Here is a 15,145-nt window from a genome sequence, read left to right on the forward strand (position 1 = left end):
CTTAAAGGAAATGGTTTTATTGTAAGTTAATTGTTAAAGAATAAAGTGGAATTAATTATAGTAATCTGATCTAATTCCAATAGATTTAGTCAGTTTTTGTTTTGTTTACTGTTGTTTACTGTTGTTTGTTTGTTTTTTCTTTTCCTTTCTCCACTATGACAAAATATATTCATCAATTTGAATTATAATTTTGGGATGTCTCTAGACTGCACACATTACAATTAGGTATTATTTTTATTCAATTTGATTTAATTGAATAACCGTATTTCAGCTAGGTAATAAATTGGATTACTGTCTTTCTGTTGATCCATCGATTGGCTGTCAAATTTATTACTTTACAAATGGACTCAATAGTCGTATTTCTACCGAAGCGGTAAATCTCAAACGATACGAAACCGAGGCTTGATTGGACACCTAAACATAGAAACTGCAGTACAGGTAGTAAGTGTGTATATTGCATGAAATTCTACAAATTAATCATGTGTACGGACTAAAACAAGGATATAAGATGGATTTGGACGAAAAGTTAAATTGTGTTTTATCTATCTGATATGATACGATATGAATTTCATCAAACGTCAACTGAAAACGCAGGTGTGATTTTTTTCACAGGTAAATTATAGAAGTGACAATGTTGTATACCGTTGTAATTGAATAATGGGGTCTCGTGTGACGGACTTGTTTTACACCCAAGCAACAAATATCTGAAAGCATGTTGTGAAAAATACTAAACTGTGAAACAATTATATCTTCATTCATATTATGGGATTACAAATGGAGAATTTTAAAATAACTACAAATATTCGAATAACCATGTAAGAAATTATTTTATTTTTTAAATACTGATATGGAATAAATTGTAACAAAATTTATTCTGTCATATTACAGCAAAATATTTTAAATCAAAATGGTGAGGTTCAAGATTTGTGCAATGGCACAGAAAATATCAGATAATCTGTTATTAACATTTTTAGCAAGTTTTATTTTGTTAAATCATTTCTGTTGTGGAGAATCAAGCCAGTATTTAAGTGTACGAGAAGAACAGCCTCCAAATGTTTATGTTGGTAAAATTGGAGATGGAATGGCAAATGCTGTGCCTCCTTTTGAAACTTTTGAAGAAACACAAGATTTTAATATAGACAAAACAACTGGTGAAATACGAACTAGTAAATCGTTAGATAGAGAAACAAAAGAGAATTATGCACTTGTGTTTTTTAGTGGATCAGGTGCAATAATTCAGGTTTATATAAATGTCACAGATATGAATGATCATGCACCATATTTTCCAAATGGCAGCAAATCCTTGAGTCTTTCAGAAACTACTCCCCAAGGAACTAAAGTCATCGTTGGAAGTGTTGTTGACCGTGATATAGGACAAAATGGAATTCAAGATTCTGTCATTATAAGTGGAAATGAAGACGATCATTTTATTTTGCGTAAAAAGATGTCAGGTAATAGCTGGCTGAATTTAGAACTTGAAACTAAAGGTGTTCTTGATTTTGAATCAAAACCTGTTTACAACTTAGTCATTCGTGTAACTGATGGAGGGGATCCTCCAAAATATGGGGATGTCCGTGTTACTGTCATCATAATTGATGCAAATGACAACCCACCACAGTTCATCCACACAAAATATTCTATTCGAGTCAACGAAAGTATAGCAGTCGGAACGAGTATTGCAAGAGTAGAGGCAACAGACCAAGACTCAGAGGAAAATGCAAGAATCACCTACACATTAGATCATCGTTTGAACCCTGAGCAACATTTCGCCGTAGATCCAGTAACTGGTATCGTACGTGTCAATAAACCTTTAGATTATGAAACGACACAGAAATACGAATTATCTGTGTTAGCTACAGATAATGGTTCCCAACCTCTCTCATCCTCAGCAAGGATAGAGGTTATTGTTGAAAATATCAATGAAAAACCTGCTACAATCAATCTTGTGTTTTTAACTACCTCAAACCAATCAGCAAAAATAGCCGAAAATGCTACTTATGGTACTCTGGTTGTTAGAATATCAGTTAGTGACCCTGATCATCCAAATGAATATTTTTCAAACATCAATGTTTCATTGCAAGGGGACCTTGGACATTTCGGATTAAAAACAGATGACAGAGTCATTTACTATATTTATGTTAAACATTATTTAGATAGAGAAACTGTTTCCAAATATGATTTAAACGTAATAGCTGTAGATTCAGGGAACCAGCCACTTCATGCCTCATCTTCCTTTACTCTCTGGGTAGAAGATGTGAATGACAATGGACCAATCTTTACACAATCCCAGTACCTAGCAGAGATTTCTGAACAATCAGCTGTTGGCACACCTGTCACTAAAGTCAGCGCCTCTGATAAAGATGAAGGTCTAAATGCTAAAGTAACTTATAAAATTTTAGACACACCCGATAGTAACTCTGACTGGTTTAAAATTGATAGTAACACTGGATTTATTTCTACGCGTGTGGATAAAACAGATTGTGAATTAAATGCATTACCAAGGATTGCTGTTGTTGCAACGGATTCAGGTGTCCCTCCATTTTCCTCAACAGCAGTTGTCCTGGTGACGATCAAAGATGTGAACGATATGGAACCAGAATTTCACCAGTCTTTTTACAAGACAGCAGTCAAAGAAAATGCTGCACAAGGATTTTGTTTCCTACAGGTAAGCTTTTAAGTGATATAAATGTTGATGAAATTAAGCATACATGTAATTTAAAAAAAAAAGTAAAATCAAATGTCCAAGCTGCTAGATTTTCTCATTTTCAGACACTGGCATTCTTCACCGCCCCCCCCCCCCCCCCCCCCTTTCAAATATACATTTGTATGTTTCTTCTAATTCCATGCTTTTTTTACGAACTTGATAGGCTGGAACCAAGGACCCTTGTAAAATTTTCTGGATCTCCACCTTTCTGGTATGAAAGGTCCCAGAGTCTTTTATCAATTTCTATATTGAAACTTACTGGTTCTTATGGTTTTGCAAGGGCAATGGTTGGGCCACAATGAAGAAAAAATATAATTTTTCAGAGTTACTGGTTAAAAAAGCTGGCTTTTCAATATAAATGCTGACTTCATGCTAGTCATTCATTATGGATCATTATGTAGGAGGTTTTCTTCTGAGTAGTTGCTTGAATGATATTCCATGAAGATAAAGAGATTAAGCTGATGGACTTTTTAAAATTAAGCTAGAGTCGTAAAATTTTAATGAAAACTGATGTTTCAAAGCATATTTAAAGGGGACAAGATTGCACTTGTTGACAGTGTTATGGTTTGAAAAATTTAAATTAAATGCACCAAGTACCAGTATTTATGTAGTCATACATGTCCTAGAAAATATAAACAAAGGATAGCACAAATTTAAAGCTGTAATGTACCAAAACACACAGTAGAGTTTACATGTATACATTTATGAAAATTAACGACAAAAACTTCATAAAAAAAATAAAAAATAGACATGGTGGTGTGATGTTTCCTCAATGTTGGCCATTATTTCATTTTATTATATGGTGGTGATGTGTCTCCTCAATGTTGGCCATTATTTCACTTTATTATAAAGCTAGGGTGATGAATTGTTGTTCTCAGTTTTTTCACAAGTTTTGACCAGTGATAAATGGTCCATCTTTGTTATATAGTCATTTTCATGAATCATCTAAACTCGCACAGGTGGTGCAAATTTACCTGAACTATCACAGGTGTGGAAAATAAAGAAAAATATCAAAAAGTCGGGATACAAAATTATCGGACATCATTTATTTACTGATTTCTGTCAAAATTTAATAAATAAACTCCAAATAAATGCCAGAACTTTACAAAATGTACTTTTTATTTTCATATTTATCTTGATGTATAAATTTAGACATAAGACATATTTCATAAAATGTTTGTGAGCAATATTCTAATAAAAGTTAAGGATACATTTGTACATGTACCACTTTAGTAGTCTGAGCCACCTACCACATGATACCACTTTAGTAGTCTGAGCCACCTACCACATGACTTGTATCTAGTAAATTCATTGTCATTCTTAAATTTTAAAACAATCAAAAGTAAAAATAGTTTTGTATCAGGTATTAAACTTCATTCTTTCTTCATTTGAGAGACAATTGTTGTCGGAATTGTCAATCTTGTTTCAATTTTGTTGTTGACACTGATGACAAACATGTATATGAATAAAAATTTATATTGTAAAAATACAACTTTTAAGTCATGACTAAAATACTTTTTCATTCATGTCTGCCATGGAAATATATACATTCCAGATTGTGTATTCAAATCTATTTCCTTTTTTGTTTGTTAAGGGTTAATTGTTTACGATTATATGAGGAAAAAATTTAAGCGGAAATGAAATCGATTAATAAACAATTGACTTGATGGTCAGCAGGTGCTTTTAAAAGGTATGTCTGCTCGTAGGGGTTCACTCGTTAAGTAAAAGAGCAGATTCACTTTGTTCGTGATCACGCAAAATGAAATTTGATCTTGGGTGACATCTTTTGTAAAGGTAATTTTGTGTCGGAAAGAAACGTTAATTTACGTATACATTGTTGTGGTCTGTTTGGACTTTTCTTTTGTATGATTCTGATTAAGATCTCAATTATATGTTTAGTAATAAAAAGAATGTTCGTAAACTGAACAGCATGATTAGAAAGTCAAATTTTGAACTGGTTACCATAAATACAAGTTTGAATTTGAATTACAATCAGAAATTATTTTTGAAAATTATAGCCAGGATGAGTGATGACATTTTGTTAGTATTTAATTGATGGAAAAAATAGTTTCAGTATTATTTGATGATTCACATTATGACCTTTCCCATATTTTAAGCGACAGTTCAAGATAATAACTTTTTTATATTAAATTTGAATTGAAATAGATAAATCCTCCAAAATTGAAAATGACTAGCTTTTTTTTAAACAACTTTAACATCTACAAAGGCTAATGAGAATCATGCTTATAAAAAAATGGAGAAAAAAATTGGTTGGCATGCTGAGAATTTGAAAATGAAGGACTTTCATAAATTCCTTTTGTTTCATGTTCGTTATCTTTGAAAAACTCAAATACATGTATGTATATTGTATTTGAAAGAAAATGCCTATGTTGCAAATGGCAAATGTGAACAGTAAATGTATAAGATAGAATCAGCATGAGAAATTATGATTTTCTCACATTCCATTACACACATAGTGTTGTAGTAGTGATAGTAAGTAAAATGGAATAAATGACAGTACTTCTTGGCATAATTATATAACATGCATACAGTAGATGTCAAAAAACATTAGGACAGAAATGAGTCGTGACAGGAAATCACATCTACCATTGAATCTATTATTAAATATTTTTTATGTAAAATTTATTATTGTTTTATTTTAGAACTTTTATTTTGCAACATAAAAAATTAATAATAAGGTCATTTTGATAAATTATCATTTATGATTTGTTTTATTACTTTAATTGAAAAATATATCCTACTCATATCTTGCACATTTCCCCATTCTGTCATTTTATTAAATTTTCTGTGAAATTGAAGATTTTTTAAGTACTATCCAATCAAAGAATGCAGTATTATTTTCTATGGTTAACTTTGTTCTTTATCTGTCTAATAGTGTTTCTATTGATGTAATGGTGTTTGAAGTCTGAGTTGTTGGAAATGACCATGAAAACACTGATAATAGTGTAGATTGTTAGACGGTCACGTCAGGGCATACCAGTAAGATGAACTGATAAACTACTGAGTGACCAAAGCAATGTTTGGATGTGTATTCCAATTTTGTTTGATATCGCTGGTATTTGGCAAGGTTTTGTTTGAACTGAGATGAGACAAAATCGTGTGTTTGTGTTCCAGTGAAATGATGGACGGAGAGTTTAGAAACTTTGTATACTAGATATAGATAATGTAAGACAAACAGATTTTTACTAAATTGACTGTTTGGTAAACATTAAAATGAATGTTGTTTAGAAGGATGAATCTTATCCACATACATGTTCTCTTCGGCTACACATGTAGCTTGCTTTATAGTATAAAAATTTAAGAATTTAAGACCCAATACTGAATAGAATTAGTTCATTTTTTCATTTTTTTGAAATTAATTTAATGACTATGACAATTTTAAATATATAGCCTTGAAATTCATTGGTATTATATTCAAAATCTCTGAATATATATAGAAATATTTGCCAAGGGCATGGAATTTCAAGCAAATCACATTAGTATAGATGTGAATATAAAAAAGTTCTTAAGTAGTCTGGATGTAAAGCAAGCAACCTTCAATCAAAAATAGTGTAAATCCTTCTACTACATGTATTAAAAAATTATAAAAAATGTATAAAAATAGATTTTTTTTCAAATTTTATAGAAAAATTCCTAAGAATGGCGACAGATTATTTCAGGAAAAATATAGGCCAGAACGTCTATTTAGAGAGATAGTTAGTGAGTGGTAGTACAACTTCTTTTCATATAAAAAATATTCAAATTATTCTTCACAAAGGTTTTAAAAATTCAGACTCAGAAAATTTGAATTTTAACAAGAGTGATCAATTAGATTTTGTCAGTGATTTTGTGTGAAGTGGTCTACAATATTTACTGTCACACACCGTTATAACCATAGAAAAGCCTTGATATTTCTTTGTATATTCTAAGTCATTATACAGATCTTTTTAAATAGAAAACTACTTTAAACCCGTGTGACCATTCTTTTACTTTACATTCGGTCTTTGTTTACTCAGAAACAAAGAATTTGGCTCGGTTTGTATTTAACTTGGGATTAAAACCTTAAGGTTTTTTAAATCTAAAGTGTACTTATTGGGTTCTCTGTTTCTATGGCTTTAGCCGGTATTATATCATCTTATTAAATAATCGAACATTGGCATGTTGTCTTTTCGACTTTAGAACCAACCTCGATAATTTGAAATAGGGATATACATGTATGTGTGACTGTTTACAAAGATTTAGATTCTTTAAAATCTTGTTCGGCCATTTTATATTAGTAATCAGTGAATGTGTCAAAATTGTGTAACAAAATTAACTATCAAACAGAATTAAGTTTGACCAATAATGATAGTAATAATCCCCGTTATAGAAAATACTAAGGGGGGATTACTCAGATATTGGTCAAATACAAACAAACAAACAATAGATAATTGCTAGTAATACTAAAACAAACAAAAAATGTTGTTTTATAACATTCCACAATAATGCAGGTTTTATCCTATAAATGTTTTAAATCCCTGATAAAATGGGAAAATAGTTGAGGTTCTCACAAATGTTTATCTACCTAATCATGAAACACTAGCAGCTAAATGTCCTGTATGACTTGGAATTAGACAAAAGATGAAAAGAAATGACATGCTTTTTAACTCTTTATCTACCAAATCTGTAATAAATACAATTTCACTCAAAAATGTCATTAGTAAAGGAATTAGTAATGTAATTACTGATGGCAGATACCAATAATTAATCCATGGTCTACTGATAACAATGATAGGAAGCTAATTGAGTTTTTTTACAATTTTTTTTATTTAATGTTTTAGGGAATTGCACTGAACAACACGTGTGTACACTTATTATTAAAAAAATATAATTTAGTTTTGTGATTCAAAAAGTAGCAACTTGGAAAAAATAACATTGCTAATACATTTGTATTTAGATTCTCAATTAACACTGTATTACACTCTCGAGGTTTATGAAGCTCACTAGATGCATTTTGTTTGGTCCTTTTCTGAAATAAATATTTCTTAATATAACCCTTTTTTCAAAAACTCGATCTGTACAAATGCACAAATAATATATACTGCATGATCATGAGGATTATTATGAATTGTATAAAATTTTTTGTATCATTGAAAAGGTATGTAAAACATGACTTATTCTATAATGTTTTACTTAAATAAATTGGACGGATGAGGAATCACAGATTATAAGTAGGAGAGGAAATGAATATTTTAAAAGATACATATCAAATGTTTTTTGTTTGTTTTGAAGGGTTAAAGTTATAACTTGAAGCAATGCATTAACATTTTTCATCAGTGCCGTCCACTGAAAGGATCATTAATTTTTTATGAGGAAAGTCTTATTTGAAATATTTGGACTAATGCAGAGGTATACATTAAAATAATTGTTCTGCATGACTTGAATTTACATCCTGTGAAATTAGCGAAAATTGAAGAAAACAATTATCAGGTTTTAATTCATTTTCTGAATCATAAACAAGGGCAATAACTCTTTAAAATTATATTTCAATTTCTATTTCAACTTTTTTTATTGTTCTTATTAATTCAGGAAAAATAGGTGCAAAATTTAAACAGCGGAAGTTGTCTCTGTAATAAAAAATAATCTTAAAGATACTTTGAATGATCTGAAGCCTTTCTTTAAATTGAATGGATAAGAAAATATGTTACAGAAAATGAAATCAGTCGCATAAAACATTGCAGAAATCTTCTTGTTCGGTGCATTGCAGAATAATTTCTACCTTTATACCACAAAGAATTCCTTATGTCAACATTATGTTAATATCAAAAGTGTTGATATTCCGTCCTATAAGAAGAAAGAAATTGAGCAAGATGTCCAATTTTAAGCCTCGTTGAATCCCATTAATTGATTCGCACACAAGATGAAAATTTTCATTAAAAATTTGATTAATAGGTTTAAATGTAAAATGGAGATTCTTTTGATGTAACGTGTTGTCCCTGTGGTAACCACTTCAGGGGGAGATAACACCCTTGTTATCGACTGCTGTTTTTGAACACAAAAAAGTCAGATTATTTGACCAATAGTTGACCAGACATAATTTCATAATGACAGTTGTCAGGACATTAAATTAAAACCATTTGAAGTTTCTTTCAATTGAAATACCAATAAAATTCAGTTGCTGAATTACCTCCTACGGCCTCTGGTTGTATTGCATTGTGAAAAATTTGGGTATTTTGCATTGGGTAATTGTGGCATGAAGGATATTTCATTCACTAACATGTATTTATGGCATAAGTAGAGTTCATGTGGTTAATTGTCATCACACGACAGGCAGTTGGAGCAAATTGGCATGCATGCTCACAACCCCTATGAATAAATTGTCATAAAAATCAAAGAAATCTTATAAAGCTTTACATTCCAATAGTAAAATGTTTCACAATAAAATGCAGGGAAATAAAGAGGGTTTTCAGAATATTATTTCTGTTTGATGGTTTAGAGAACTATAGTAGAGAATGGATTGAACTTGTGAACTTAATTAGTCAAATTTTATGGTCTAAGATTATTATGAACATAAAGATCTATAGTAGTGGAAACTAGGAAGATTTAGTTGGAAAAAATCAATAGAATTTTTATGAAAGTAGAATAGTTTTATAGGAAACAGGACCATAAAATTTAATGCCTTGAAAGAAAGGCAGACTGACATAAACTTGTTACATCTGTGGCTCAGCTATAATTGATATTAAAAGAAGAAGATGGGATATGATTACTTACAAGACAGCTATCCTCTAGAGACCAAATGACATGAATAATATTGGCAGTATAACTAGTATGCTTCAACAATAAGCAAAACCCAAAATGTTTAGTAAACTATAAAAGGCCCTGACATGATAGAATGGAAAGTAATTCAAACCTGAAACAGCCTGCATTTTCTAATTAATAAATGAAAATAATTATAACCAACAACAACTAACAGTATGTGGTTTTAAAGTTTTTTTTGTTTCTTCAGTAATTTATTTATCCCATCATTTATTTTAATTATTTGATGAATCGAAAAAAGCCACTTTTTTTTCGATCTCCCTCATATGTTGTTTACCTCTAAAATAGCACTAAAATGTCAACCTTCCAATTAATTATACAGTATACTAAAAAGCTTTTGTTGTGTTTCTCTGACATGATATACTGCAATTAATATCTCATTTACACCTTCTTCGTTAAATAAAAATTCTTGCAAGTTAAAAGTAATTTACACTTGTTAGAACAGCTATGGCAAAAATGTTAAGAGAATTCAAAACAAAGCAGTCGCAGAGAAAGAAAGCAAAATCATCAAAGCGACCAAGATCTCTGTTAAACAGATGCTTAAAGCATGTTTATCCAATCATATCATTAGCGAGTTATGGCAAATATGTTTTCTCAAACAACAGGAAAATGATAAATATAAATAATTATAATATTTATTTTCATTTGACTGCTGTTAATAATGCTAAAATATATCCTCTATAATTGGTTCCATTCTGTTTTAAAACCATAAAACTGTGAAAGTTAATGCAATATTTGTCTTATGAATTGATGTTGATTTTTCTGTGAATCTCAGAGTTGAGATTCTTGTTATTTCATTGCTATGTTTATTGTCCTTAGGTGCTTTATCGTGCCAAAACATACTTGATTGTACATATTTTCTGCTAGTTTTCATGAGCACTTTTTTGTGATCTTGAAAAGGACACCTCAAGTTATTTGTTTTCATAATTTATTTTTTTGTATTGAGGATATATCAGATTTTTTATAATTCCTTAACCTTTGCTGTGCCAGGACCCAGGTTGATACTCCTGAAACCCCCCCCCCCCCCCAACACACCTATACATTTGCAATCAGGATGTTAGTTTCAATAAGAGAAAATACCTGTTTGTGCAAGATCCCTATGGGCATTCATATACCACCCACCCCTACCCCTGTAGTAGTCAATGTAATGAATTGCAATAATGATGCCTAACGGATCCACAGAAATATTTCGTGCTGTCAAACCCCTGGCACTGAACAGATGAAACAATGTTAATTTAGAGTAAAAAGAATATTAAAATTCCTCAACCATGTTTTCCAGTAACTTGTATGATGAACAAATATGTATAAGGCCATATTGTTTATGATGTTACTGCATTAAAATTACATTACATGCACAATTTCCGGTGAGTTAATAGTCCCTAGTTGAAATGGGTGCAACTCTGAAAATTAAATCAAGTGTTAAACTATGACTGCACATAATTAATTACCAGAATAGTTTTTTAAGTCATTTATTATATTTTCAATGTATATGCACTAGGTAAAACTCTGAATGAGTTCTGCCATGTTCGTTGCATGCCTTGGGTCAGACAGTATATTTCGGTAGCTTCCTCTGTAAAAGCAATTTTCAGTCAAAACAATTTTTTAACTTATTCAAAATATTTGCATTATTTCTGGCACATATAATAGGCTACAAATGTGTGTTTGCCTTCAGTTACGGAACAGAGGAGATAAAAAATAGAAAAGAAATTGGTTAGATTCATTCAAAAAAGGGAGAGGGAGCGCATGCACATCACAATGATGTTTGCTTTAGAAGAGCATAATTTTTTGGCAATTATTAGGGTCCACACCAAAAAGAAGAGACAGTTTAGACAACTGGACAATAATTTGGGTAAAAATCTTTGTGAAATTGTGTTACATGTACTGTTGTTTTTGAGATGCTATTTCTCATGCAGTTAGAACTGAAAAGGTGTAGTACTATAGAGACTGCATATGAACACACTTATCATTTGGAATGGAACTTGACCATTTGACTGCTTTTTAGCTTGTTAGTCACAATAAATGTTTGAATCATACAAACCTAATGTAATTTAGACCTATTTAATGCACAGTCAGCACATTGCTGTCGAATAAAAGTTTATCAAAAACACATCATATTTAATATTGCCTATAAAGATTTCTCATCAAAATGCGATTGAAATTTTCTTTATTGAATATGACCTATGATTGCTGTGAAAAAGACATTTGTGTTTATTTATGGAAATTGATGTTTATTGCTGTGGCCAAATCTAGACAAGGGGAGATTTTATGACTTTAAAAGCTTTAGGTATATACCATTTTATGACCAACTTTAAATGAATCCTAGGTATGGACAATAACATCCACATAAAATATTGTCCATAAATATTTTGTGTATTGCCTCATTGACCACTACTTATATTGGTATATTTAAACTTGAGTGTTTTATTTTGTTGTGAAGTATTTATGTGACTCCAGGCTCTTAAGCAAGCTGTCATTGTGATAGTAGTGAGACTTTTGTCGATTTTTGTTCACATATCCTATCTTAAAGAAAGTTAAAATAATTTTTCTTTTTTCTTTTTTTTTTTTTTTGCTGTTGAAAAATGCATAAACAAAATTAAAAATTTGCTATCTTGAATAAGACAAGCATTTTCACTGTTATTGAATTAATTTCTAGATTTTATTTGCATCAATTTCAGAAACTGGTTTGCTTTATTTGAAAAATAAATATATTGAAGCAAATTGATTGGTTCTATACAACTTGTATATTTATAATTTATTGGTCTTTCTAGTAAATTTATCATATTTCAAATTTTAGAAGTGTATATTTGATACATCGGCAACATGTATAACTACCATACCGCCCTTTATCAACATGTAAATCATGCAAAAACAATTAGTTAAAATGACTGAAAACAGTTAAAGTACATGACAAAATACAGTTGTAAGCAAAGGCGTCTCTTTGATCATGAGCTCTATAGTTATCTAATTTACCAAAACAAAAACATTATATACAAATAAATAAACTACTTGCCTGGGTTTAAAAGCAAAAAAAATATGGCTGTAAGTTAATATGGGTCTTGACATATCAAATAGAATAAAAAAGAGAAACTTTGAAGTATTATTTTTATTTACTTGATCTTGTAAGGTCCGTTTGACAAAAGATTATTGTGAAATTCTATCACGGTGATAGCTATCAGCTACTACACAAATTTACTATGAAAACAAACCAGTTGTGAGGCCCATAGACATTATTGTACGTTTATTTTTAGCATTGACGGTGTAGGAGTAGATCTTTTTAAGAGAGTGTATGTTAAACATGGGCTGATCCAGCCAAAATATGTCATGCACATGCCTCGAGTAGTAACAAGTTATGTATTTGTTATGTCAATTTAAAAAAAAACAGAAAAAGTTTAAATTTGTTGCATGTGGCTTTCAAGTCTTTTCCAGCAAAATCTGCTTTTGTTTTACTTCATAGGAGATTCAGCTCTCTCTCCACAAATAAATTTTAGCTGCCATGATATTACTAAATTTGCTGAAAGTGGTGGCATGACATACCAACAATCAGTCATAGGACATCTAAAGAGCTTTAGTGTCAACACAAAATAAAATTACATTCAGAAGCCATTTCAGTGGGATTTTTCCCTGGCTTGTTTTTGACAAGAGTACTCATTCAGTCCATGTTATATGATGAATGGCTTCTTAGTGAAACAGTGATCTGCTTAGAGAGGCAGGGTGATTTACTAAGGTGTAATTGCAAATCATTCGAATTTAAGGTTTAAGAGAGCTCTTTGTTCATTTAGAGAAAGGTGAAAAGTTATAATTTGTTCTCAGTGGGTCTAATACATCATTCCGTCTCAGTATAGGTTATTACATTGGTCACAAACCCGAGGTACAATTTTGATGACAATCTTTCTATTCTTTTGAAAGGTAGTAATTTAACGTATTGAAAGGAAGGCAGACCGATTTTTAATTTATTGTTGGCCGTGAACACAGTGTTGAATCAGTTTGGGAGTATGTTAATTGTTTGAATTTTCCATTCATATAATTGTTCATTAGCATGCAAGAAGCGTTTTTATCGACATACAACTGTCTTTATAAGTTATAATTGTCCCGTCAATGCTTCATTAAAAATCTGACATGGAATCCTCCCCTGGTATACAATTCTAGTTACAGTTTGGTAACATCATTCATTTGATATAAAAATCTACACAGTTTTTTGTATTACATAACTAAATTGTTTCTTTAAATAGTGCCCATAATAGTTACGTTTGAATTGCAATTCATTGTTCAATGAGTTTTAATTTACAAAATTTAGGTATATACAGTTTCCATAGGAACAATGCTCAGATTGAGGAAGCTTCTGTAAATAGTTGGAATTTGAACATTGTGAATTTGTTTTTATTTTGTAAACATTTATGAACCTACAAATATATTTTCCAATTTCATTTGGAATTAATTAAGCTCATTAGCTGGTGCTTAAGGAAATAAATTTTTAAAACTCGCCTTGTTATCAGGAATAGAATTTTTAATACAATTTTGTGTAATTTCAGTATTTTAGTTGCATATTCTATTCAATTCATTGCAAGTAGTAACTTTATTTTATTGAAATTTTAGAAACCATATCCATGAGGATCTTTAGGGGAGGGAGGAAATAGCAGTACTCATCTGTATTCTTATAGCTAGAGCAGTGTTTTTCAACATTTACTGTACTGAATTAAAAGTTACACAGGTTTTTTTCTCTCTCCAAATTCAACCTTATTTTTTTTAATAACCCATGACCTAATAGAAGTTTATTGATCTAATGAAGCACCAAGTAAATGTTAGAATTATAAATATACTATTGAAAACCATTAGACTCTGTATGAACATCTATAAATGTAGGTGACATTCTGTCCCTGTGTCATCATAAGAACAGATTAAGCCTGGTTTTAACTTTTATAACTGTTTTAGGGGGTACCAGAGGGATATTTAAATGTGAGATTTAAAATCTTTTGCATTAAATGTATACTAAATCAAGTATTTCTCCCACAAGGAAGATTTGAAATTTTGTGAATTGAATGACTTTTGAATATAGAAATTAAAAAGAAAAGATTTTTACAAACATGAATGTATAATTGTCCCCCTTATTAAAATGGTGTATTTTGCCATCCTTCCAAAATTTAATATTTTTTTCATTTCAAAAACAGCAGGAAAAGACGCTTAAGAATGCATTAGTTAAGATTGGATAAAAGTTACAAGTCAGTGAGGTTTTTACATTTGTATAGAGTAAAAGGACACGGTCTATGCATTGGTTTACTTTCGCTTGGTTTGATCTCGATGAATTGATTCTTTTTGCTTTTTATCCTGCTGTGTAAATACTTCGGCTAAAACAGATTTTTTACAGTCTTTTGTTAGGCTAGATGCAGTTTAAATTCCGACTTTGATTTGTCTACTTCTTCAAGCGTGTTGAGGCATAAGATTTTGTACTATGTGTATGTATTGTCATATAATCAATGAATCCATAATGTGTAAAATAAACTGTTATTGACTGCTATGAAATCATAGTCTATTGTTAGAGCAAAACTCATCACAGATATATGATGTTATGAATATATCTTTCATAAGAAAAATGGGCGGTATCGTCTTTATACCTGATTTAATCCTACACAGACTGGTTGACAGTTTGCT

General features: G+C 30.6%; 1 protein-coding gene across 1 annotated transcript in view; it reads left to right on the forward strand.

The window, feature by feature from the left end:
- Positions 1-386: 386 nt before the first annotated feature.
- The window catches only part of LOC139486793 (protein dachsous-like), a 64,692-nt gene continuing 49,933 nt past the window's right edge, over positions 387-15,145 (forward strand). The window contains exon 1 of the mRNA XM_071271765.1: positions 387-2,665. Within this exon, the coding sequence (XP_071127866.1) occupies positions 908-2,665 (1,758 nt within the window). The 5' untranslated portion in view covers positions 387-907. The remainder of the gene's footprint in view (positions 2,666-15,145) is intronic.

Source organism: Mytilus edulis, chromosome 8 (genome assembly GCF_963676685.1).
Source record: "Mytilus edulis chromosome 8, xbMytEdul2.2, whole genome shotgun sequence".
Classification (NCBI taxonomy): Eukaryota; Metazoa; Mollusca; class Bivalvia; order Mytilida; family Mytilidae; genus Mytilus; species Mytilus edulis.